Here is a 27,966-nt window from a genome sequence, read left to right on the forward strand (position 1 = left end):
TCTGCAGCGCTTCTGTTTGGGTGGCTGTCAGTTCGTTTAGGCCTCATTTTGCTGCTTTGTCAGACTGTTTGCAGTTGTTTTAATGTTTGTTTGGAGTTTGTTTTTCTGTTGGTCTGTTTCGTTGTCCGTCAGTCCAGTCTACACATATTTGCCCCGTTTCGGCGTTTGGCCTTTTGCCCGTCTCCCACTGTGTCTGACCTGCGTACACGGCCAGTGCTGCATAATACGCTAAGATCTTTTTAAAGCTGAAAGAGAAAGAAACTATATAATAAAAAATATTTATATATTTTATATTCATTCAGTTCATGTCCAAATGTTTGTGGACACCCCTTCTAATGAATGCATTTAGCTGCTGTTAATGTTGCACATCTGTGTCAGCAGCAATGTGTGCAGCTGAATGCATTCATTAGAAGAGGTGTCCACAAACATTTGGACATGAACTGTGTATGATGTATAATCATGAAGCTATTGGCACCATGCTGCCTAATGCCAGGCGTAGAGAGGGGTCTAAAGCCCCCCAGCATTGAGCTGTGGAGCAGTGGAAGAGCTGTGTTCTCAGGAATGATGGTGGAGGAGCTTCATCCAGTACTTTTGTTTGGATGAGGTGGGATGATGATCCTCATCCAACATCCTGACCTCATTAATGCTCTTTTCGCTGAATGCAATCAAATCCTCACAGCAAAGCTCCAAAATCTAGTAGAAAGCCTTTCTACTTCCCTTACTCCAACAGAAGCAGGATCAGCTCTTTTTAATCCCCTTGATTTCAGAAGAAAAGATAGACAGATAGATAGACAGACAGATAGACAGACAGATAGACAGACAGATAGACAGACAGATAGACAGACAGATAGACAGATAGATATATAGACAGATAGACAGACAGATAGACAGATAGATATATAGATAGATAGACAGACAGACAGACAGACAGATAGATAGATAGATAGATAGATAGATAGATAGATAGATAGATAGACAGATAGATCACTTTATTTATCCCATGGGGAAAGTCAGTTTTTACAGCAGCAAAATCAAACAAGAGAGCAGCATAATAAAGGCACTTAAAATAGTAGGAAACAGTAAACCTGACTATAAATACAGCTATATTAATAAATACAGCTATAATATACATAATATAACCCAATTATAGAAATAAGAAGTACTAGAAAAAGTGATTGCAGTGCAGTAATGACATTAATATAATGTAATATACAGAATGAATTATGTGTAATGTAACAGTGCAGTAACTACATTAATATAATGTAGTGATGTAAGGCATCCTGGGGTATCAGTACAGTATAAGTGATGAACAATAGAGTTTTATAGTGGCAGTGCAGATGACAGAGCTGTGTGGCAGTACATAGTGATGAACAGAATAGTGTCCGATTGAGAAACAGCAGGACTGTTCTATTAGTACACTCAGTGCACAATGTCCCGGCACAGTGACGAGGCGTTGTACAGCGAGATCGCTGTTGGGAGAAACGATCTCCTGTACCGTTCCTTACTGCAGCGGAGCTGAAGGAGCCTGTTACTGAAAGTGCTCCGCTGCTTGACCAGTAGATCATGGAGGGGGTGGGAAGTGTTCTCCAGAATGACAGTGAGTTTGCTCCGAGTCCTCCTTTCCACAACCACCTCAAAGCCTTCCAGAGAGCAGCCCAGGACTGATCCAGCTTTCCTGATCAGTTTGTTGAGCTTACTGACATCTCCACTCCTGATGCTTCCTTCTCAGCAGATTGCAGCAAAGAAGACAGCACTAGCAACAACAGACTGGAAAGATGAATGAATGAGCAAGTGTCCAAATACTTTAGTCAATATTGTGTACAGACCTACATCATCTGCTGTTGAGAGCTTCTACTCATGGCTGTGTGTGTGTGTGTGTGTTTGCAGGCAGACGTGGAGAAGATCAGTGGGGAGGCCTATGTGGTCTTCGGGATCGTCCTGTTCTTCTGGGAGTTTGTCCCCACCACCCTGCTCGTGGTGTTCTTCAGAGTTCAGCGGCCCAATCAGAACCTGGTGAGAGTTCAGTCCGGCCTGATTTACCACCTTCACCCATCAATAACACAGCCGGACTCTTCCTGCTGCTGATTGACTTCTGTAGGCCCTTCAAGAGAGCAGCTGTCCTGCCTGACAGAACTAATGAGCCTGACGCCCGTCCCGCTCTCCCTCTACAATTACTACACCCAGTGGTGGCAGTGGTGGCTCAGCGGTTAGAGCGCCGGGATATCGATAACAGGGTTGTGGGTTCGATTCCCGGGCTCGGCAAGCTGCCACTGTTGGGCCCTTGAGCAAGGCCCTTTACCCTCTCTGCTCCCCGGGCGCTGGAGTTGGCTGCCCACCGCTCTGGGTGTGTGTGTGTACTCACTGCCCCTAACACATGTGTGTGTGTGTGTGAGTGTGTGTTCACTACCAGATGGGTTAAATGCAGAGGACACATTTCGCTGTACAGTGACAAATACGTGCACCTTTACCTTTACAGTGGAAAACTACTGAGATGCTGGATGTTGTCAGTCAATGTGTGTGTGTGTGTGTGTGTGTGTGTGTGTATGTGTGTGTTTACTCAGGCTCCTGGTGGCATGATCACTAGTCACAGTTTCAACTCCAGGGCGTATTTCTTTGACAACCCAAGGCGTTACGACAGCGATGATGACCTCTCCAGAAGCGCCAACACCAGGAGTGATCGGGGCAGGTCAGTGCACAATAGTGATGGGAAGAGTACTGGGATGGTTTAAAAATTAAAAAATCAACTTTTCCAACATATATATTTATATGTTTATTAGATGTTTTCATTTAATTTAAAAAATCTATATATTAAACATTTTAAGAATTAATTAATAATAAATAAATAACAGGAGTTAATTAACAACAACAGTAATAAGTGTAGGTCTGTAGTAATGGTAATCACAGTAATATCAAATTCAGGTTCTGTGAAAAGAGTTAGGAATCAAATAAGAATTATATATGTATTTATATATTTATATTTATAAATATTTTTATATTTCCAATATAAAAAAATGTCCCGTTGGAAATAAAATTCTTCATGGTTTCAACAATGACCACTTAAGCAGCTCATATCCTCACTTTATTGATGTTTTAAGTTGATTTAGCACAATTCAGACACAAAGCAATTTAAAGTGCTTTACGAATGTGTAGCGATACAGTAAAATTAGTTAAGTTAAAATTAGGGATGCACCGATGCCACTTTTTCCTTATACCTCTCCGATACCGATACCAGATTTTTAAGTATCTGCCGATACCAAGTACCAATACCGATACCAACTCTGACTTAAATTGACTCGACAGACGACTATAAATCCTGATAATTCCTAAAAAGAACAGCATGTACAGGTTGAGTAGCTGCACATTTAAAAAGTTTCAGAGTTATGAAATAATCAAAATCTTGCTAAGCTCGACCAAACAGCTTTTTATTTAGTGTTAAAAATTCACATTTAATTACAAGAACACGTCTCTGTGTAAAAATATACTAAACTTCAGTGTGTGGCTTCAAAACAAGCTGCTTAAACTTTTAAACTTATGGTTTCAGAACCAAAAAAGAAAAAACACCACATAGAAAGAAAAAGAGCTAAAAGTCCATTAAAAGTCTGTTTAATGGTGATAAATATTTATGACTGACTGTTTACTGGTTGTTTAAACGTTTGGTTTCATATAGTCTGCAAACCTAAATTTATTCTATGTTAAAAAAAAAGTAGGGTGTCAGTAAGCTTCATGGTATCGGTGCTCTCTATTGCCGATACCGAGATATTGTCTCAGATACCGATACAGTATCAGTATCGGTGCAACACTAGTTAAAATACAATTAATTGAACATTTTTTTATTTTAAACAAAAAATTACTTTTCCAAATTTCAAATTAATACTTATAATAATTAATTAAAAAGTAAATCCATAAAAGTCCATAAAAGCCTAAGCATTTTAACAGTGTTGCCATTTCCAAACACATCATTTACTCCACGTCCGTGTAGTCCATATGTGAGAAATACGCAAAACCATCAAATTCTGAATTTTCTGTCATTGTGAGAACCTCATATTCAGCCTACCCTAGTTTAGCTCTGCCCATTCACAGATATTAATACCAGTTAATGCAGATAATCTTCAAGCAAATGTTATCTGTTATTGTTGTGATTAGGGAGTCGTTGTATATCCCTGATTACATGTGAATTGTTTGTTTGTGTGTTTTTAGTGTATTATGTGTTTATATTAAGTATATTATTGAATATAAAACATTACTATAAGAAGAGAGTAAATGAGAATCTGTGTAAACAGCAGATAATATAGTCATATTGTGTGTATATCTGCTTACCTCAGGTCCTCAGCAGCATTAGAACTATCAGACTTCTGTTATATGACTAAGACATCTGTCTATAAAGAGGCTTATGAAGCATCAGGACCGTTTATGAGCACCAGATCAGATTAGGAGCTGCATTACAAATTACAAATTACAAATTTGTAAAAAAATTACAAATGAGTAATGCAAACTGCGTTAATGGCCTCGTACAGCTCATTACGCCGCTTCCCTACAACACATTCCTCAGGCCTCACGAGTTACTTCTGATAGCTGGAATAAACTGAAGCTTATCTTTAATAAATCAGATCAGAGATCCTGAATCCTGCAGCGTTACAGTACTGCGTTAGGCCTCTACCTTTCAGTCCACAAGTCTTGACTCATATAAAGGGCTTAAAATCAGCTGAGTTGCAAAGTTGGTGAAAAATCGGATTCCTCGCCAACTCACCGGGCCAGTCACGTCACGGATTTGCATGAAACAGGTCAAGCAGATGTTTTTCATCATCAGTGATCAGGCAGAATCAGGACCTTTAATAAAGGATGTAGGAAAGTTCTGCAGCAGAGTGAGACCTAATCAGAAAGTCCAGTTTTCTACTTGCAGTTTGTTGATGTTGTGCTTCTCAGTTAAAATGTCAGTTCTTCAGTAGGTGAGAGCACAGCTGCAGTGATTTATGTCATAGCAGTGCAGTTTGGGCATGTCTATTAGAGGCAAATCAGTATCATTTAGTGCATTAATAATATCATACATTGACTTTTGGTGAAAATGTCTGTATTTATTTAACATCGCAATATTAATATCGCAGAAAAGAAAACCGTGTAATTGTCATTTTCCCCCAATACCATGCAGCTCTAGTTAAACAGGCTTACAGTATTAATTTATGTATGTATTTTAACTGTTTATATTATTATTTTCCCCCATAAATAAAAATGCTAATTTTAAAAACATGTACATGCTTCTCTGAATGAAGCTTCTCTGGGAATAAATTACGCTGTTGGATCTCAGCTCAGTTCAGTTATTCTATAAGGAGTCATGACTTAAGATGAGATTAAGATATGATGGATGATAAAGCAGAATTAAATAATTATTTACTTTTAATGTTGTCAGTAAGAGTGTATATCTGTAATTAACTCTATATAACATTAGAATAAACCCAAATAAACATAAAGTCAGTGGTCAGTGAGAGTGTCTGCCTGTAATTAACTCTATATAACATTAGAATAAACCCAAATAAACATAAAGTCAGTGGTCAGTGAGAGTGTCTACCTGTAATTAACTCTATATAACATTAGAATAAACCCAAATAAACATAAAGTCAGTGGTCAGTGAGAGTGTCTACCTGTAATTAACTCTATATAACATTAGAATAAACCCAAATAAACATGAAGTCAGTGGTCAGTGAGAGTGTCTACCTGTAATTCACTCTATATAACATTAGAATAAACCCAAATAAACATAAAGTCAGTGGTCAGTGAGAGTGTCTGCCTGTAATTAACTCTATATAACATTACAATAAACCCAAATAAACATAAAGTCAGTGGTCAGTGAGAGTGTCTACCTGTAATTAACTCTATATAACATTAGAATAAACCCAATTAAACATAGTCAGTGGTCAGTGAGAGTGTCTACCTGTAATTAACTCTATATAACATTAGAATAAACCCAATTAAACATAAAGTCAGTGGTCAGTGAGAGTGTCTACCTGTAATTAACTCTATATAACATCAGAATAAACCCCAATAAACATAAAGTCAGTGGTCAATGAGAGTGTCTACCTGTAATTAACTCTATATAACATTAGAATAAACCCAAATAAACATAAAGTCAGTGGTCAGTCAGAGTGCCTACCTGTAATTAACTCTATATAACATCAGAATAAACCCCAATAAACATAAAGTCAGTGGTCAATGAGAGTGTCTACCTGTAATTAACTCTATATAACATTAGAATAAACCCAAATAAACATAAAGTCAGTGGTCAATGAGAGTGTCTACCTGTAATTAACTCTATATAACATTAGAATAAACCCAAATAAACATAAAGTCAGTGGTCAGTCAGAGTGCCTACCTGTAATTAACTCTATATAACATCAGAATAAACCCCAATAAACATAAAGTCAGTGGTCAATGAGAGTGTCTACCTGTAATTAACTCTATATAACATTAGAATAAACCCAAATAAACATAAAGTCAGTGGTCAGTGAGAGTGTCTACCTGTAATTAACTCTATATAACATCAGAATAAACCCCAATAAACATAAAGTCAGTGGTCAATGAGAGTGTCTACCTGTAATTAACTCTATATAACATCAGAATAAACCCCAATAAACATAAAGTCAGTGGTCAGTGAGTGTGTCTACCTGTAATTAACTCTATATAACATTAGAATAAACCCAAATAAACATAAAGTCAGTGGTCAGTCAGAGTGCCTACCTCTAAAACTCTAACTATTTAATTTCATGTTTTGGAAAAAGACAAGCTGTAGCTGTTGTAGAAGCCACAGTTTATGTTCAGTTATGTATTAGAATGTGTTCCGGTGCATCTCTGTATAGGATGTCGCTCATTTACTCTTAGAATATCAGTAATACACATGATTATGGTGGGAATGTGTACATTTTTATATATGACTAATAGATTTAGAGATCATTTTCTCGTCATACACACTGTAATATACAGTGCAGTCAGGATGGCCTAGCCACTGTAAAAATATACATATCATCTGTACCCAAACTTTTGCTTTTACTTGTAGCTGAACTGTGAGTGTGACGAGCTTGCTGTACTGCTTTCCCTCTGCTTTCCCTCGTCTCCTCCCCAGTGGAATGATTTCATCAACACCACAGATGGGCCCCAGTTGGTACGGCTCCATCCAGAGAACGGGCAGCCTCACTGGGGCGTCCCACCTGTTCAGCGGCCCCCAGACGTCCACTGCCCCACTGCTTCTGGCCTACGGCAACATCCAAACCAGCCAGCACCACAACTACTACTCCACCCCCCAGGACTACTACTCCACACCTCAGAGCCATTACGTCACCCCACAGATCTGAGCCTGGAGCTGCGGCTCTCTCTCTATTTCTCTCTCTCTCTCTCTCTCTCTCTTGCACACTCTCTCTACCCCTCTCTCTCGCTCTCTCTCTTTGTAGTCTGGGTCTGAGTTGCGCTCAGGCAGCGAGCAGGCCAGGCCGCTTTGAGGACCTCGCAGGGACCCAATGACCATTTTTAGTGTGGTCACGCTCCTTCTATTCCAATTAATCCACCCGCCCACCTCCCAGACTCTGTGCGAGCCAGCCAGCCAGCCAGCCTGCCTGCAGTAGCCATGGCAATGACTGCAGGAGGCTGCCATTCATTCAAAAGGGACCAGGCGAGAGGAGGAGTGGCGAGGAGGTCAGCTGGTGCTGCTTTTAACCCCTAATCTTTCTCACTTTCAGTGTTTGCTACTTCCTTTTACAATCCGCTGATCATCCAGCTGGGCCCGACTGACAGTATGGACCAATCCTGATTGGTTGTTGTTGTTGTTATTGTTGTTCTCTAACATGAAACCACCCCCTCTAAGACAGCCCCTTCATTTTTTAATGGGTTCGGGACAGGAGTCACCACGAGCCCTCTGCACAGACTCTCCTCCGTGAGTCGGGTGGTTCTTTGCCTTATTTGCACTTAATAGAGGCCCGAGTTTCATATTCATATGAATATAGAGCGAGATGAGGCCTGAATGTAGAGGTTGGTCTCTAATATTTTGGGGTGGGATCATTAATATTATTATTATTATTATTATTATTATTATTTGCTTTTCTCTCCCAGACATTTACCTGACCACAAGAGACTGGAGACTTGAAACCCTGGAACTCTTCAGGGCCTCAGAGGTGCTTATGGTACTCAGTGACTCTTATTGTGCACTCAGACACACGTGAAGTGTGTGGTGGAGGCGGAGGTGGAGGTGGGTGGAGAAAAACACCCCCTGGAGAAAAGAATAACAGCCACTTTTTGCCAAAGAGCAAAGGCGCAAGGAGTGGGGCTCGACTGTGCTCAGAGAAAATGCCAGGTCTGGACCTTCTACCGATGAAAAGAGGAGATTGGATGTTTTGGATTGGATGAAAGCTGCAAATTGACCTCTCTAGGCTCCGCCCACAAACGCATCCATTTTTCCAGTGCTGCTTTAGTGAGGTTGGACAGGAAATCTGGCAAAAATCCCATTCAGCTTAAAGTTGCAGAATTGTGAGTGTAAAATAATAGTACCCAGATTGGCAGCATGGACCGTCAGCGTTCACACCCCAGTCCGGTTCTAGACGGCTCATTGTAATTGTCTTGTCTTTGTGATGTCCCAAAAAAAACCCACCTACAACCTATTCAGCCGAATCAGAACTGAGCTCATTTACATTTACTACTCTTAAAGGCACAGCGACGCGTGCTTAGCAAGTTATTAGGGCTGCTTAGAGAACAGCAGTTTGGCCACACCCATTTAAATGTGCAATGCAGATCAGTCTTAGCTCCACCCATTTAAGCTTACAACAAGCTTAAATGGGTGGGGTACAAGGTTACAATTGGTGTTTCAGCCTGGGCTGTTTTGTTTTTTTGTTTTTAGAGGTGCAATACGAAGCATCCAATCAGATCGGAGCTCATTTACATATATCAATCTTAAGTCAGTAAGTTTTGTCCTGCTCATTAATGAAGTTATAAAGTGCGTTTCAGCCTGGCTGTCGGACAGCTAAAGGGCTACAGCCGTTTAGCCCCACCCATTTCATACAAACTACAGTGGAATACAAAGCAGCCAATCAGAACAGAGCTCATTTACATATGTAGGTCTGAAAGGCAGGCTTATATGCATGCAGAAGTTATAAGGGGCGTTTCAGCCCAAGTTCAGCCTACGGCAGTTTAGGCCCGCCTATTTATTACAAACTGAGGTGCAATACAGGGCGGCCAATTAGAACGGAGTTCATTTTAATAGATCCATTTTAAATGTACAGTGAGGGGTTTAGCTCCACCCATTCATGCTGAAGTTATAAGAGCAGCCAATCGAATTGGCTCATTTACTTATAAAGGTTGCTTCAGCTCAGCAGTTAAACAGCTACAGCAGTTTAGCCCCACCCATTCAGTACAGATCGAGGTGCAACACAAGGCAGCCAATCAAAACAGAGCTCATTTATTTATTATATATTTATCAGTCTTAAAGGCACAGTGTGCGGTTTAGCTCCACCCATTTGTGCTGAAGTTATAAGGGGTGTTTCAGCCTGGGCTGTAAGGTGCAACATGAAGCATCCAATCAGAATGGAGCTCATTTACATATTAGTCTTGAAGGTAGTAAGTAAGAAGGTGATAATGCATGCAGTTAGAGGGCAGTATTTCAAGCTTGGCAGTTGAACAGCTAAACGCCTACAGCAGTTTAGCCCCGCCCCTTTAATAGAAATGGAGGTGCAATATAGGGCAGCCAATCAGAACAGAGCTTGTATATTTAGATATTTATTATTCTTAAAGGCACAGAGACGGATTTGGCACCACCCATTCATGCTTAGCAAGTTATAAAGAAGTTATAAAGACTTAACTTATATAGTTAAAAAGCTGTGCAATACAAAGCAGCCAATCAAAACAGAGCTCATTTGCATATATTGGTCCTAAAGGCAGTAAGTAGTACCGCTGTTCAGCCTACACCAGTTTGACCACGCCCATTTGAACAAAGTGCAATACAGAACAGAGCTCATGTATATTTATAAGTCTTAAAGGCACAGTGGCAGGTTAAGCTCCACCCATTCATGCTGAAGTCATAAGGAGGGATTCAGACGTTATAAGCCTGGGCTGTTATGAAGCATCCAATCAGAATGGAGCTCATTTACATACATCAATCTTAAGTCAGTACGTTTTGTCATGCTGACACATGTTTCAGGGCTGGGCTGCATTTTGAATGTGGTGCAATACAGAGCAACCAATGAGAGTGGAGCTCATTTACATATTAGCCTTTAAGGTAAATGGCAGCCAATCAGAACAGAGCTCATTTATATAGATCGGTTTTAAAGGCACAGGAACAGGTTAGGCTCCAACTGAATGCATGCTGAAGTTATAAGGGGTGTTTCATTTGGAATGATGTGCAATACAGAGCAGCCAATCAGAATGGAGCTCATTTACATATGAAATTAAATGGGGTGTTTTCGGCCTAACAGTGAAACAGCTAAACAGCACTTTAGACCCACCCATTCAATACAAATTGAGGTGCGATACAAGGCAGCCAATCAGAACAGAGCTCATTTGTTTTTGCTCCACCCATACAGGGTGTCCAGGTCGGGCTGCATTTGAAATGAAGCGCAATACAGGGTGTCCAGTCATATCAGAATATGGCTCATTTGCATATATATTAATCTTATGGACACACTGATTTTATTTATACGTCGCTGAGCAGAGCAGAGCAGCCAATCAGAACACAGCTCATGCATATAGATCAGCCTTAAAGGCACAGTAACGTGGACAGTGATGTGGTCATGTGGTCAAAAATGCGTAACGGGCCCTTTAAACATAATAACACCCTAATTTCCTAAAAATATTCTTCCATGTGAAGCCTGTCCACCCTGACAACTGTAGCTATGGAAGAACACATTTGTGGGCGGAGCCTGGAGAGGGCAACTAGGGTGAATGTTCTGGATGAGGTCTGCTGGTGTGGATCCTGCAGGGTTTCTTTGTTGGATCTTAGAAAGACGGACACTTTGTGGGCGGAGCCTGGAGAGGGCAACTAGGTTGAATGTCCTGAAAGTCCTGAAAGTCCTGAAAGTGCCCAAAATCCTCAATTTTAAGGCCCTATTTTTTATGTTATGCAAAGATTGGTCCAGGATGAATTTGGCGTTTGGCAGAGAAATACTGACAATTATTTTTGGCGAAAGCAATCGTGTCACATGTCCACTCTTTCGGGCGTGTGGTAAAGGCCGGCCGGCTGAACTGACCCGGCAGTCGCTTCAGTTTTAGCATTTTGTCGCATTTATTCAATGTTTTTAGCTTTTATGCTTGTATGTTTTGAATGGATCCTGCAGGGTTTCTCTGCCGGATCACAGAAAGACGGACACTTTGTGGGCGGAGTCTGGAGAGGGCAACTAGGTTGAATGTTCTGGATGAGGTCTGCTGGTGTGAATAAGGCAGTGAGTGTGTGTGTGTGTGTGTGTAGTCCAGTATTAAGGTACTAACATCTCACTGACTTCTTCAGCTACTATATATCCAGTGTATAGTTACTATCCTGTCAGTAGTTCAGTTTCTGTTAAAAAAGCAACAACGAATTAACAGACTCGAGCTTATCGCTCACCACCGGCGCCCTGGACCGGACCGGACCGGACCGTGCCGTCGCATATCTTCTCAAGAACATCCTGCTGCACAGAATGATGTATTTAAGCACTTGGAGATGGTCTCGCTGCGCTTCATGGCATCACTCCTCCTGTTCTAACCGTAAACAGACTTCAGCTTCTACGAGCGGAGATGCAGAACGCTGTGAGGTCACTGTGTGAAGAAACTGACCGATCCCTGCGGGTTAGAGTTTTATCCAAGAGCCTAACGGGCTGGATTGTCCTCTCCAGCCACCCAACTACATATCACTGTCCTGAAAGTCCTGCAAGTCCCGAAAGTCCTGAAAGTGCCCAAAGTCTTAAATTTCAAGGCCCTATTTTTATTTTTAAGATGAATTTGGCGTTTGGCTTCCAGAGAAATACTGACAATTATTTTTGGCGAAAGCAATCGTGTCACATGTCCACTCTGTCGGGCGTGTGGTGAAGGCCGGCCAGCGGAACTGACCCGGCTGTTGCTTCAGTTTTAGCATTTTGTCGCATTTATTTGATGTTTTTAGCTTTTATGCTTGTATGTTTTGAATGGATCCTGCAGGGTTTCTCTGCCGGATCACAGAAAGACGGACGCTGCGTCCAATGTGTTTAAGCAGCCTTGGGCCGTGAAGTCCCACTGATAGCAGATGTGTAGCAGAAGCGTGAAACTCCGAACGCAGACGGGAGGAGGCAGCTATAATCACTGGCACAAAGACGCGCTCGTTTTGGTGAGTTTTACCCCCCGTTGTATCCAGGATTCAGTTCAGCGCGAAGCTTCGTTCCGTCGGACGTTGCTGCTCGGACAGGCCGAGAGGTCGGAAAGGTCGGAAAGGTCGGAAAGGTCGTTTTCATCTGGTGTTTTCTCTCCGTCGCCGGACCGTGTTTTGCTACATCAGCTCTTTGCTCTTGCGTAGAGCGAGTAAAGCCTTTATGATCGATGTGTTTTTTTAATGTTCTGTTTGTGGCCAATGAATGTAACACGTTTACCCATTTTCATAGTTCATCATGCGAGCACTACCAAGAAAATGAAACATTAAATTTTACTGCACTGTTTTTGGAAACATTCCAACATGGTTTCTGTCTGCTTTCATGATTTTAAAGGTGCAGGTATCTGTAACTAAGCTCCGCCCACATTTCATAGTTACTGTGGTGAAGTTAGACAGGCTTTAGGGAACCTGGCAACCAGTCCCAACTCGATTTTTAGGGGTGTAACTATTTACAAAAATTCATAACCTGATTTGGTACATAAAAAAAGTAGCAAAACTTCTAACAAAAGCAAATTTGTATGTTAATTATTCAATTTTTTGGAAAAAAAGCTAATGTACGCTTAAAAAGAGTGTTTTTTCTTAGCTCTTAATTTAAGCAGAACAGGCTGTATGTTGGACAGAACAGGTCATTTGGCTAATTGACAGTCTCTCATTAGGGTGAATATTAATAACGCTCTAAATGTAGGTATTGTAATATACACTGAGGAGGAGGAGCTACAGTCTCTCATTAGGGTGAATATTAATAACGCTCTAAATGTAGGTATTGTGATATACACTGAGGAGGCGGAGCTACAGTCTCTCATTAGGGTGAATATTAATAACGCTCTAAATGTAGGTATTGTGATATACACTGAGGAGGCGGAGCTACGGTCTCTCATTAGGGTGAATATTAATAACGCTCTAAATGTAGGTATTGTGATATACACTGAGGAGGCGGAGCTACGGTCTCTCATTAGGGTGAATATTAATAACGCTCTAAATGTAGGTATTGTGATATACACTGAGGAGGAGGAGCTACGGTCTCTCATTAGGGTGAATATTAATAACGCTCTAAATGTAGGTATTGTGATATACACTGAGGAGGCGGAGCTACGGTCTCTCATTAGGGTGAATATTAATAACGCTCTAAATGTGGGTATTGTGATATACACTGAGGAGGAGGAGCTACGGTCTCTCATTAGGGTGAATATTAATAACGCTCTAAATGTAGGTATTGTGATATACACTGAGGAGGCGGAGCTACGGTCTCTCATTAGGGTGAATATTAATAACGCTCTAAATGTAGGTATTGTGATTTACACTGAGGAGGAGGAGCTACGGTCTCTCATTAGGGTGAATATTAATAACGCTCTAAATGTAGGTATTGTGATATACACTGAGGAGGCGGAGCTACGGTCTCTCATTAGGGTGAATATTAATAACGCTCTAAATGTAGGTATTGTGATATACACTGAGGAGGCGGAGCTACAGTCTCTCATTAGGGTAAATATTTATAACGCTCTAAATGTGGGTATTGTGATACACACTGAGGAGGAGGAGCTACAGTCTCTCATTAGGGTGAATATTTATAACGCTCTAAATGTGGGTATTGTGATATACACTGAGGAGGCGGAGCTACAGTCTCTCATTAGGGTGAATATTAATAACGCTCTAAATGTAGGTATTGTGATATACACTGAGGAGGAGGAGCTACAGTCTCTCATTAGGGTGAATATTTATAACGCTCTAAATGTAGGTATTGTGATATACACTGAGTAGGAGGAGCTATAGTCTCTCATTAGGGTGAATATTAATAACGCTCTAAATGTAGGTATTGTGATATACACTGAGGAGGCGGAGCTACAGTCTCACATTAGGGTGAATATTAATAACGCTCTAAATGTAGGTATTGTGATATACACTGAGGAGGCGGAGCTACAGTCTCTCATTAGGGTGAATATTAATAACGCTCTAAATGTAGGTATTGTGATATACACTGAGGAGGCGGAGCTACAGTATCTCATTAGGGTGAATAATAATTAATAACGCTCTAAATGTAGGTATTGTGATATACACTGAGGAGGCGGAGCTACAGTCTCATTAGGGTGAATATTTATAACGCTCTAAATGTAGGTATTGTGATATACACTGAGGAGGCGGAGCTACAGTCTCTCATTAGGGTGAATATTAATAACGCTCTAAATGTAGGTATTGTGATATACACTGAGGAGGCGGAGCTACAGTCTCAAAAAAAGAGACATACTCATATTTCATTACAGTGGTAGTGAACAGGACCAGGCGTCGCCATGATTACAACAAAGATAGCTATTTTATTAACTAAACTATCTAAAAATGTGGAGGTGATTATTAAAAAAGTGGCACATGTGAAAAACTAGATTCTCATTTATTTATTTATTCATTTATTTAACCACACAACGGCCTGCACATATCCCTCCGCCTTGGCCGCATGCTACAGACCATAGCCTTCTCCAAACTCTTCAGACATCTGATTTCATTCACCACCGCTGGCTGGAAACACTGGTTCCCAGAACAGTTCAGCACAGAACCATGACCTCATTTACCGTTAAGCTTCAGTTCATCTTAACCACTTCATTACGCACACACTACATAAAATGCTAGAGTTCCCTAACTTCCGCAGAAACACAGCAGATGATAAGGTGTCTACAAACCTTTGGACATGTAAAGCAGAAGGCTGAATCAGTCTACAGCTGTTTTTTACCCACAGATCCAGTCCTGCCGTGCTTAACCATGTGTTTTTCATTCTGAATGCCAGCGTCCACAGATCACTAAAGCCCAGCTCTGTCCAGGCAGACTAATTGTGTTTTTGTTTCTTGGCTGAACTTCTGGCCACAACTGAATTTGCGGCGGTTAAATCAGATTGAGTCCCGGAGCGGACAGAGGAGCCTTTGAAACTGAGGCCTGTTTGTCAACAACGTCTCCACATTCATGTTTCTTTTAAATTCCGCATTCTGGATTAATCTCGGAATTCAGGCCGAGTTTCAACGTAAACGGAGATGCCATTTAAACGTAGTGCTGAGCGGACGCTCCCGACTTTAACGAAGAAGACTCCAAAACAAGGCAGCTGCAGGATGCTGGAGAGTTGTGGGAAAATGTATAAATTATATTATATATCTATATCTCTATATGTATTTTTATATATATATACACACACACACACACACACACATATATATATATATATATAGATCTAACTTTATATATATATATATATATATATATATATATATATATATATATATATATATATATATAAAAATTATGCTTTCAGTAAACTCCCACTCAATACACAAATACACAGGATCTATTCAAGCTCCGCCCACATTTCATAGTCACTGTGGTGAAGTTGGACAGGCTTTAGGGAACCTGGCAAGTCCCAACTTGATTTTTAGGGGTGTAACTATTTACCTAAATTCATAATTTGATTCATACATTTAAAAAAGTAACAAAACTTCTAACAAAAGCACATTTGTATGTTAATTATTCAAACTTTTAGAAAATATCAATTTTAGAATAACGCACTAGCGCTAAGCTAATGTACGCTTACAAAGAGTGTTTTTTCTTAGCTCTTAATTTAAGCAGAACAGGCTGTATGTTAGAACAGGTCATTTGGCTAATTGACAGTCTCTCATTAGGGTGAATATTAATAACGCTCTAAATGTAGGTATTGTGATATACACTGAGGAGGAGGAGCTACAGTCTCTCAGCAGAGTCGAATGGGATTTTTACCAGCATCCTGTAAAGCTTGTCCAACCTAGAAATTACAAGTTGAGCTTGTGGGAGGAGCCTGAATTGGATAGATGCAATTGGCTATGATTTCCAAAGCTATGTTGAATCCCTGAGACATCTCCACGATTCCTTTTTATAAAGCTTAAGGGGAAATTAATTATTTACTTATTTTTATTATGATGTGTTTCGATATGCAAACTGTGGCCGATTTACTCTTCACTGATAATTAAAGTGTTTGACTCTGAAGGTTGCTTCTCTAATGGCGAAACACTGTTTCAATGCAATTTGGATGAAATGAACATGGAGAACCGCAGCTAGGCAGACGTCCCGCGGCTACAGGGTTGTGCCTCCCGACAGGCTGCAGGACAGTAGTTCAAGTGAGGATAGTGCAATAAAAGGAGCTGGACCTGCTGGGGGTTAAAGCTCATTGTTTAAACTCAGATAACAGTGTCCTGAAGTTCTCCAGTTCTCTGATGCTCGTCGAAACTCTGAAAAAATATGAACAATAAAATATTATACCGTTTACATGTACACAGATGAACCAACATTAATATCCAGTATGAAGCACTAATAACATTAATATCCAGAATAAAGCTCTAATAGCATTAATATCCAGAATGAAGCTCTGTTAACATTAATATCCAGTATGAAGCTCTAATAACATTAATATCCAGTATGAAGTTCTATTAACATTAATATCCAGTATGAAGCTCTAATAACATTAATATCCAGTATGAAGCTCTAATAGCATTAATATCCAGAATGAAGCTCTAATAACATTAATATCCAGTATGAAGCTCTAATAGCATTAATATCCAGTATGAAGTTCTAATAGCATTAATATCCAGTATGAAGCTCTAATAACATTAATATCCAGTATGAAGCTCTAATAGCATTAATATCCAGTATGAAGTTCTAATAACATTAATATCCAGTATGAAGCTCTAATAACATTAATATCCAGAATGAAGCTCTAATAACATTAATATCCAGAATGAAGCTCTATTAACATTAATATCCAGTATGAAGCTCTATTAACATTAATATCCAGAATGAAGCTCTAATAGCATTAATATCCAGAATGAAGCTCTATTAACATTAATATCCAGTATGAAGCTCTATTAACATTAATATCCAGAATGAAGCTCTAATAACATTAATATCCAGAATGAAGCTCTATTAACATTAATATCCAGGATGAAGCTCTAATAACATTAATATCCAGAATGAAGCTCTAATAGCATTAATATCCAGAATGAAGCTCTATTAACATTAATATCCAGTATGAAGCTCTAATAACATTAATATCCAGTATGAAGCTCTAATAGCATTAATACCCAGTATGAAGTTATAATAGCATTAATATCCAGTATGAAGTTGTAATAACATTAATATCCAGAATGAAGCTCTATTAACATTAATATCCAGGATGAAGCTCTAATAGCATTAATATCCAGAATGAAGTTCTAATAACATTAATATCCAGTATGAAGTTGTAATAACATTAATATCCAGAATGAAGCTCTATTAACATTAATATCCAGAATGAAGCTCTATTAACATTAATATCCAGTATGAAGCTCTAATAACATTAATATCCAGTATGAAGCTCTAATAACATTAATATCCAGTATGAAGCTCTAATAGCATTAATACCCAGTATGAAGTTATAATAGCATTAATATCCAGAATGAAGTTCTAATAACATTAATATCCAGGATGAAGCTCTAATAGCATTAATATCCAGAATGAAGTTCTAATAACATTAATATCCAGCATGAAGCTCTAATAACATTAATATCCAGAATAAAGCTCTATTAACATTAATATCCAGAATAAAGCTCTATTAACATTAATATCCGGTATGAAGTTCTAATAACACTAATATCCAGTATGAAGCTCTAATAGCATTAATATCCAGTATGAAGCTCTAATAGCATTAATATCCAGTATGAAGCTCTAATAGCATTATTATCCAGTATGAAGCTCTAATAACATTAATATCCAGTATGAAGTTATAATAGCATTAATATCCAGTATGAAGCTCTAATAACATTATTATCCAGTATGAAGCTCTAATAGCATTAATACCCAGTATGAAGTTATAATAACATTAATATCCAGGATGAAGCTCTAATAACATTAATATCCAGAATAAAGCTCTATTAACATTAATATCCGGTATGAAGTTCTAATAACACTAATATCCAGTATGAAGCTGTAATAACATTAATATCCAGTATGAAGCTCTAATAGCATTAATATCCAGTATGAAGCTCTAATAGCATTAATATCCAGTATGAAGCTCTAATAACATTATTATCCAGTATGAAGCTCTAATAACATTAATATCCAGTATGAAGCTCTAATAACATTAATATTTTGTATACATTTTGTATATATGCAATATCAATTTATCAATAGTACTTAATTAAAATATATATTAACAGTTGAAGTTTTAATCATATCTTAATCTTATTAAATATAAATGAGGGTCTGTACCTCCCAAAGGCGTTGAAGAGTGAGACGATCTCCTGCCGGCTGAGCTGGAAGGAGGGCTTGGAGCTGCTGGACTGAGGCAGGGTCTCGATCTGCTTCTCAGAGAAGAGGATCTTCAGAGCTGTCCCCAAACCCTGCGTCTACAGGAGAAACACCAACCATCAGAAACTACAGCACACGCCAGTCACAGTCAGGACAGACTGAGCCATCGGTGACCACAGGTCCCTCCCCTCACCTGCAGCTTGCCCCAGAGCCTACACTTGAAGCACCCGACACAGTCCATGATCCTGGAGATGTTTTTAAATGTCAGCTTGAAGTCATTCTGATGGAGAGACCAGGACAGAGAGAGCCGCTGAGCACAAACATCAGACCGAACCACACCGACATTATTACAGGAGTTCTGCTGACCTTTAGTTGAGCTGCTTCTTTCTGGCCTCCAGCAAACAGTGTGGTCTCGTCAAAATGCAGCGGGAACGACCTGGAAATTATTGAGGGAATTACTATTATTACTGTTAATAACAAAATTAATGACAAAAAAACATAATTTTGTAATTATTTAATTAAAGGGCAGCATGGATGGATTTGGGAGGGGAGAATGAGGTAGAGGGCGGGTTTATGTTGTGTGGTGTGAAAATAAAAAAAATAAAAAAATAAGTAAAATAATTAAATAATATATGATTTTTTAAAATACTTTGTATATTATAATCATTTATTATGATTATTATTTTTATTATTACAATATGTTACATATTATAATATGTTAATTATAATTCTTATATTAATACATAAAAATAATACAATATAAATAATAAAATGTTGAAATTGAGACATTTTTACTTTTTGTTCCGAAATGAAATTATTTATATTTCTATTACAGACAAAAATAATAGTACCACTGGGTACCAGTACCAGTATTAGTATTGGTTCAGCTCATTTAAGTTGCACCCATTGCTGACACAGATGAGCAAATGCACACACACAGCTTGTCTAGCCCCTGTAGAGAAGAAGTACTGCCAATAGAATAGGACTCTCTGGAGCAGATCAACATCATGACCCTATTGGCTCCATGCTGCCTAATAATGCCAGGTGTGAGTGGGCTATAGAGGGGTGTAATAAAGCCCCCCAGCATTGAGGAGCTGTGGAGCAGTGGAAGAGCTGTGTTCTCTGGAATGATGGTGGTGGAGCTCCATCCAGTACTTTTGGGATGAGTTGGGGAGTTGAGGATGATGAGGTGGGGTGATGATCATCATCCAACATCCTGACCTCACTAACACTCTTGCTGCTGAATGCAATTAAATCCTGACAGCAATACTCTGCTCCAAAATCTAGTAGAAAGCCTTCTTCCCTGGACAGTGGAGACAGTTGCTTCAACAAAAGCAGGATCAGCTCTTTTTAATACCCTTGGTACCCTGAGCAGCTGTCCCAATACTTTTGTCCATATTGTGTAAACGGATGAGTGTAGTGACCATATCTGTGATCATATGCTTCATGTACGCTTCAGACAGAACAACACCGTAAAGAGTGCAGTGCTCCTACTTGGCCAGGTGGAGGAGCTCCAGCAGCAGCTGTTTATTCTCCTGGTCCTTCTCCGGCTGACCGGTGTACAGGTTGAAAGAGGGCTGCTCGAAGAAAGGGCGGACTTTAGCCAGAGCTCGGAGCTCAATCAGATAGAGGAAGTAGAGATTACGGAGCCGCTTAGGCCCCTCCCCTTTCGTCAGCTCGTCGTCAAATCGCAGCCGGAACTCGGAGACGTTATGACCCCACCTCCTCTCGAACCAGTTGTCTGAGGAGCCAGAAAGTGCAAGAATGACATTTACAGTTTTCTCAGAAAGTGCTGCTCAGATGTTCGTCTGTCATACAGTTGCTGGGTTTTAAGGATGTAGCTCTTCCTTTTTGGTGGAGAACCACACCCAATGACCCAATTCCTCTGTCTGAATAAAGATAGGTGGGGAAGCTGTTGTTTTAAATAAACAGCTCAAAAATATGAGAAAATATGACTTTTTTGAGAAAATAAGAGAAAACAAATATAAAAAATAGTATTTAATAAAGAGTTATTTCAGCAATAACTAATAATTAATTTAAAACAAATCAATAAAGTCATAATACAGACAAAATACTCAGTCAATCTATTCATTTTTGGATCAAAAAATCGAAATATTAATGTAATAATTAATAATATCAGACTATATTTAGGATAAGGTAAACATTATCCAGCTTCCTGTCCCGTTCTGAGGTCAACTGTTTATCTGACCTCTCCTCTCTTTCAGCAGGAACTCGAGCTGACTCACCGTCCAGCAGGTATCTGGCGCTCAGGTGGACGTTTATGCTGGCATGTAGTCCTGAAACAAGCCTGAAGAAAGCTCGCTTCTCCACACACAGACCTAAATGGAACCCAGGACCATGTTAAACAACACCTAAAGACACCTAGACCACATTAGAGCCCACATGGTTAATGTTATCCAGCTCCACCAGGGTTACTCGGGTCAGTGTAAAGCTGCGACAGCAGGACATACTACTCACCCTCCAACCACCTGTAGAACCCCCTGCCTTGAAATGGAGAAAAGGGCTTTTTAATAGTTTGATCAATAAATTAATGGACAGAACAAACATGTAGAAAAGAAATGTCCTCCTTACCTTCACTGTCCCCTGCGACAGAGACAAGAAACAAATAAAATATAAAAAAAATCACATTTAATAAACATCCACCATCACAACTAAACCCTCACCTCCACTTTTCTCCATAATCTGAATCTGAAATGACTTGGAATAAAATATTTTTACATTGATGTCCATATAAGGTCAGAAGGTTTTTCCCCTTCTACTGTCAAGCTGCTGTTTTGAAGATTATTTAACACTTTATGTTACATTATAATATGTAACATAACTCTATTAGATCAAAAACACCCAGACGCAGCCCAGAGCACTCACCACTGCTGGACACCAGAGGGTTCAGAGGTCTTTTAACTGTATATGGTCTGAAAGTGGAACACAAAGGATCAGTTTTCTACACGGAAACAGAACTAGCAAACACCAGCCTGCAACCCAAACACTGTGAACTTACTTAAAACAGTTCTCTTCATAGATGCTGTTCCATATCTGCCACGCCTCAGGACCCTTATATCCAGTGTATCTCTCTGGGTTCAGCAGGAGGTCCACATACTTCGCCTGAGGAGAGTCCTCATCTGAGAAGAATAATAAGCACATTAAAGTTAGATTCTGTGATTATTATTTTAATTATAATAAACTCATCTCTGATTGTTTATACCTTTTATTCTAATGCAAAAGTAAACACTGGTCTTAGGAGTGGAAATCTGTGACCTCATTACTCACATTTCACCATAATTTAATGAGGTTTAACTACCTTGATAAGATTCAGAGTTATTTTTAAAACTGTACTGCATATACACTTAATATAACTGCAGGATATATTTATAGATATTGATATTGCACAGTAGTGGAACACAGATATGCTTATATGCTAACTCATTACTACTATTCTAAGACGTTCATATGGGCATACTGGCTCAGCAGAGTAACGCGCTGCTACTATGGCCCGGGGGTCATGAGTTCAGATCCCGAGCCATGTCGCTGTGCCACCGGCGGCCAGGGTGGGTTTATAGCGCTCTCTCTCCATCACTCTTAAAGCGATGTTGGTTGGCACAGGCATCTGTTAGCAGGTGTGGTGGAGCTGGGGCCTCGGTGCTTTCCTTACCCTCCTAGTTACCCTCCATTGCTAGTGCTAGGGGGAGCTACGAATAAGTGGGTTAACTGGCAGAACCAAATGGGGCAAAAAAGAAAAGAAATTATATATATATATATATATATATATAAATAAATAATGTTTACACATATTTTGTATAATCATTTTAATAAATTCTAACATTTCAAAATCAATAGTAATAATAATAATAATAATAATAATAAACACACATGTATGTTTTAAGTATATATACTTAAGTATATATAATAAAATTATATATATATATATATATATATATATATATATATATATATATATATATATATATATATATATATATATGTTTTAATATATATCAAAAATAATTGTAAAAATATATAAGTAATGTTTACAAATATTTTGTTTAATCATTTAAATAAATTGCAATATTTAAAAATCAAGTTACCATCATGCATGCAGAAGCGGTCGGCCTCGTCGTCATGCCTGTTCCACTCCAGCAGAGCCTGCTGGGTTTCATCACTACACCACACACACACACACACACACACACACACACACACACACACACACACACACACACTTAGAACTGATACAACACACAGCGTAAGACCAGTCTATATGATTCGCCTGCTTGACCGTCACTGATATTAGGCCGTTAATACCCAGGATGTTCAGTAACAGAGACAGAGTATTAGTCTCCGTCAGCCAGACGAGAGTCTCTTTCACACCTGCACTTTTACCCAGGAATTTAAAAGGAAAGGCAGACTGCAGGACTAGTGGCTCGATTTTATACAGGTGTGGCTGAATGGGACTGAATTAGACACCTGAATTCAGTGATTAAAAAGGGTGTGTCCCAATACTTTTGTCCATACAGTGAATATAATTGGATGGCATAGGATAATTAATTTGGGATTCTTTGCTCTCAGGCCCCCCCTACAGTCGGAAAGTGTAATTTCTACTTTAAACCACACTTTTCATGTGCATTTCTGGACAAGCTGAGAGAAGCTCCAGAAGCTCGATCTGAAGGTGGAGCAGCATGTGAGCTGTAGAGGTGGTAGAGTAACACTACAGGATTTTACACTAATATGACTCTATGGGTTCTGCAGTGTTACACAGCAGCAGTTCTGGAGGGAGGTTCTCCTCCTGCAGCTCCACCACCAAACCTCCATAGTGCAGCAGCAGCAGCAGCGCTCCGGCCCGGAGTGGGAATGACGGAGACGATGTATGTATGCTCCACCGGAGAAATGGGTGGATCAGTAAACACCCATTCTCCAGTGTTATTGATGGTATTTCCCACCTCAGCAGTGTAGCTATGCTTTACCTTAGAGAGCCGTTGACAGCTCCAAGCTTCTCTGCCATTTCACACTCCTCTGTGTGTTTGCTGGCCTCTAATGAATACTGCTGACACACACACACACACATTCAATCATTAACCAGCTCCTCCAGTACTACCTGCAAAAGATGACCTGAAAACCTCCCAATCACACACAGCACCTACCTTATAGCTGCCCGATTTCAGCCCCTCTGGTACTTCATTCTGAAAAGCACAGGAGAATTCGATGCATTAAACACAGAGGTGGCTGGTTTCATGTTCTCACATGATCAACTGATGAACTTCTACCTTCCTGAGGATCTTCAAACCCTAACACTTCCACTTCTCCTCCACAGTTCAATTTCAGTCATCATCATTACCTCCTGATTCAGTGTGTTGTGTTGGTTCAGCTCCAGGGCTGCTTTACTTTAGGTCACTACTCTCACTCTGGAGCTGCAGTGTTTTACACCAGAAGAGGAGATCCAATCCAAACAGAGAAGAACCCTAATCTAGAGTCTTACACACTTCTGATCCAGTGCTGAGAGAAGCTGGATGCATCTGTATCTCTAGAAGACGCTCAGAACTTCAGGAATGCTTTGAGCTGCTACTTAACATCACTAGTAGTGATTCTAGATGTTCTGTAGCCTAGGATCTCCAACACGCCCCCAACCAGCACCTAGGATCTCCTACACGCCCCCAACCAGCACCTAGGATCTCCAACATGCCCCCAACCGGCTTCTAGGATATCCCACACGCCCCCAACTGGCTTCTAGGATCTCCCACAAGCCCCTTTTCTACACGCCCCCAATGGCAAGCTAGGATCTTCTAAACACACCCCCAACCTGCACCTAGTATCTCCTATACCCCCCTTTTCTACACGCCCCCAAACAGTACCTATGATCTTCTACACGCCCCCAAACAGTACCCATGATCTTCTACACGCCCCCAAACAGTACCCATGATCTTCTATACGCCCCCAACCGGCACCTAGGCACTCCTACATGCCCCCAACCGGCACCCAGGATCTCCTACACGCCCCCAACCGGCATCTATGATCTCCTACACGCCCCCAACCGACATCTATGCTCTCCTACACGCCCCCAACCGACATCTATGCTCTCCTACACGCCCCCAACCGACATCTATGATCTGCTATACGCCCCCAACCGACATCTATGATCTGCTATACGCCCCCAACCAGCACCCAGGATCTCCTACACGCCCCCAACAGCACCTAGGATCTCCTACACGCCCCCAACCGGCATCTATGATCTCCTACACGCCCCCAACCGGCAGCTAGGCACTCCTACACGCCCCCAACAGCACCCAGGATCTCCTACACGCCCCCAACAGCACCCAGGATCTCCTACACGCCCCCAACAGCACCCAGGATCTCCTACACGCCCCCAACAGCACCCAGGATCTCCTACACGCCCCCAACAGCACCTAGGATCTCCTACACGCCCCCAACCGACATCTATGATCTGCTACACGCCCCCAACCGGCACCTACGACCTTCTATATGCCCCCAAGCGCGCCTAGGATCTTCTACACGCCCCAAACCTGCACCTAGGATCTCCTACACGCCCCCAAACACTGCTTTAACCCTCATAAAGACCCTCATAAAGTGAAGAAGGAAAAGGGACTCACAGCAGTGCATGGTTTAACAGCGCAGTCTCTGAGCCCACAGTGACCGCTGTCTGTCCAGAACGGACACGGGTTGTTCAGGTTCACCTGAAGAGCAGAAGGTTGACATACATCAGCGCAGTGAACATGACCGAGCTCTGACCCCAGATTCAGTCAATCGGCCGAGACGTGTTTGGTTTCTGACCTGTGCTTCTTCAGTTCACAATGGAAGATGCTAGGCTAACAATGCTAAGAAACAGCGGACTTAGACTGTCACCAATTTACTCAATTTACCAAACACCTCTTAGCCGATCGACTGAATCTGAGGTCAGTGATCATTTTTGACACTTTTTATATCTTTAATGTGTCCAAATGTTTGCGGACACCCCTTCTAATGAACGCATTCAGCTACTTTAAGTTGCACCCATTGCTGCTGACACAGATGTGCAAATGCACACACACAGCTTGTCTAGACCCTGCAGAGAAGAAGTACTGCCAATAGAATAGGACCCTCTGGAGCAAATAAACATCATGACCCTATTGGCTCCATGCTGCCTAATGCCAGGAGTGGGCTAGAGGGGTATAATAAAGCCCCCCAGCATTGAGGAGCTGTGGAGCAGTGGAAGAACTGTGTTCTCTGGAATGATGGTGGTGGAGCTCCATCCAATACATTTGATTGGGATGAGTTGTGGAGTTCATCATCATCATCATCCAACATCCTGAGCTGACCGGTTCTCTGGTTCTTTCCTGGACAGCAGAATGTTGGACAGCAGGGTGTTCAGTAGAAGATCTCACCTTATAGAATCTGAAGTAGTCGGAGGAGAGCAGTTTCTGCAGCTTGGAGAAGAGCTTCTGGTTGTTGAAGCTGTCGATGGTCTCTACGTCGCAGGCGCAGTCATCCAGACTGCCTGTAACCTGAGAGAGATCAAACAGGCTGCTTACCACAGGGTGGCCATACTGGTCATGCCGGTCAAGCAGTTCAATCAAGCTGGTCATACGAGGTGGACAAAAATGGTCAGCCAGCTTGCTTATACTAGTGACAATGGTTGACCAATTTGGTCAAGCTGGTGAAACTGTTGGACCAGCATAGTCAGGGCAGTCAGACTGGTCAAAAAGCATGGTCATGCTGGTCAATCGACATGGTCAAATTGGTTATACTGGTTTATCAACTTGGTCATGCTGGTTGACCAGTTTCATCAAGCTGGCTATACTGCAGGACCAGTTTGGTCATGTTGGTCAACCAACTTAGACAGGCTGGTCATACTGGTCAACTAGCTTGGTCAAGCTGGTCATATTGGTGAACCAACATGGTCTGGCTAGTCTTGCTGGTCAACCAGAACAGGCGTCATGGTCCTGCTTGTGGACCAGGTTGGTACAGCTGGTTATATTGTTGAACCAATGTAATCAGGCTGTTCATACTGGTCAACCAGTCTGGTCAAGGTGGTCATACTGATGGACCAACATGGCCTTGCTGGTCAACCAGTTTAGTCATGAGAGTCTTGCTGGTGGACCAGGTTGGTAAAGCTAGTCATATTGGTGGACCAGGTCATACTGGGCGTGCCAGCTTGGTCAGGCTGGTCAACCAACATAGTCATACTGGTTATACTGGTTTATCAACTTGGTCATGCTAGTTAACCAGTTTAATCAAGCTGGCTTCACTGCTGGACCATGTTGGTCAACCAGTTTAGTCAGGCTTGTCAGGCTGGTCAACTAGCTTGGTCACACCAGGTCATACTGGTCAACCAGTTTGGTCAAGCTGGTCATAGTGATGCACCAACATGGTCTTGCTGGTCAACCAGTACAGTCATAATGGTCTTGCTGGTGGACCAGGTTGGTAAAGCTAGTCATACTGATGGACCAGTGTGGTCAGAAGTGGCTCATGCTGGTTGACTAGTACGGTCATACTGGCTATACTGCTGGACCAGCTTGGTCATGTTGGTCAACCAGTTTAGTCAGGCTGGTCAAACTGGTGGACCAGATCATGTTGGTCATGCTGGTTGACAGCCCAGTTAAACCATTAAAAACAACTAAAAGCATTCCCTAAGCTGGTCAAGAGCTAAAGTGGTCCACCAGCTTTGCCAGTTTAACCAGTCTGACCTGGCCAGGCTGCTTCAGCAGATGAGCAGAGGGTGAGAGATGGTGGAGAAGAGAAGGCTGGAGAAGATGCTGAACTTACTGTGCAGAAACATGCGGCAGAACTTCCCGGGAGAAAAGCGGACAGGAGCACGAGCAGAGTGACCAGTCCCATTTCACTCCAGTGAAGAGTGAAGCTCTCAGCAGCTCCTCAGTCCTCAGTAAGCTGGAAGCTGGTGGTGCTGCTGGTGCTGCTGCTGGTGCTGCTGCTGGTGGTGCTGCTGGTGCTGCTGCTGGTGCTGCTGGTGCTGCTGCTGGTGGTGCTGCTGGTGGTGCTGCTGGTGCTGCTGCTGGTGCTGCTGGTGGTCCTCAGTGCAGATATGAAGGGGAGCAGCAGGTTAGGTGATGAAGCTGATGAGTCGCTGAGAGTCGACTCCGATTCACTTCCTGTTGCCTCATGCTGCAACGTGAACTACGTGACTTACGAGTCTAAATGACTTCACTAATAAACCGAATTATAAAAAACGAATTCTATTCATTTATATTCATCTGTAATAATGATGTAATATCCGGTGTTAGTGTTGAGTAGAGATGAGTAAAGACCTGCTGTTAAATAATTTAATTAAAAAATATTTTATTTTCGGCTCAGAAAAGGATTTTAATAAAACA

The 27,966-nt window shown here is 41.1% G+C and overlaps 2 protein-coding genes across 2 annotated transcripts in view; one reads left to right on the plus strand and one right to left on the minus strand.

Annotated features, from left to right (window-relative positions):
- Positions 1–12,642, plus strand: part of gpr137c (G protein-coupled receptor 137c) — a 48,447-nt gene extending 35,805 nt beyond the window's left edge. The window contains exons 5-7 of the mRNA XM_072688994.1: positions 1,888–2,013; positions 2,562–2,686; positions 7,112–12,642. Coding sequence (XP_072545095.1) covers positions 1,888–2,013; positions 2,562–2,686; positions 7,112–7,340 — 480 coding nt within the window. The 3' untranslated portion in view covers positions 7,341–12,642. The remainder of the gene's footprint in view (positions 1–1,887; positions 2,014–2,561; positions 2,687–7,111) is intronic.
- Positions 12,643–14,701: 2,059 nt separating this feature from the next.
- Positions 14,702–27,734, minus strand: ero1a (endoplasmic reticulum oxidoreductase 1 alpha). The gene is made up of 16 exons (XM_072688995.1): positions 27,401–27,734; positions 26,020–26,139; positions 25,249–25,332; positions 23,785–23,823; positions 23,608–23,684; positions 22,732–22,805; positions 21,648–21,768; positions 21,515–21,561; positions 21,221–21,232; positions 21,107–21,133; positions 20,875–20,967; positions 20,123–20,369; positions 18,995–19,064; positions 18,822–18,908; positions 18,590–18,726; positions 14,702–16,575 (listed from the first exon to the last, which is right to left on the minus strand). The coding sequence occupies exons 1-16, from the start codon at positions 27,470–27,472 to the stop codon at positions 16,512–16,514; spliced, it is 1,371 nt and encodes a 456-aa protein (XP_072545096.1). The 5' UTR covers positions 27,473–27,734; the 3' UTR covers positions 14,702–16,511.
- Positions 27,735–27,966: the final 232 nt, after the last annotated feature.

The sequence above is a fragment of the Salminus brasiliensis genome, chromosome 10, assembly GCF_030463535.1.
Source record: "Salminus brasiliensis chromosome 10, fSalBra1.hap2, whole genome shotgun sequence".
NCBI classification, from domain to species: domain Eukaryota; kingdom Metazoa; phylum Chordata; class Actinopteri; order Characiformes; family Bryconidae; genus Salminus; species Salminus brasiliensis.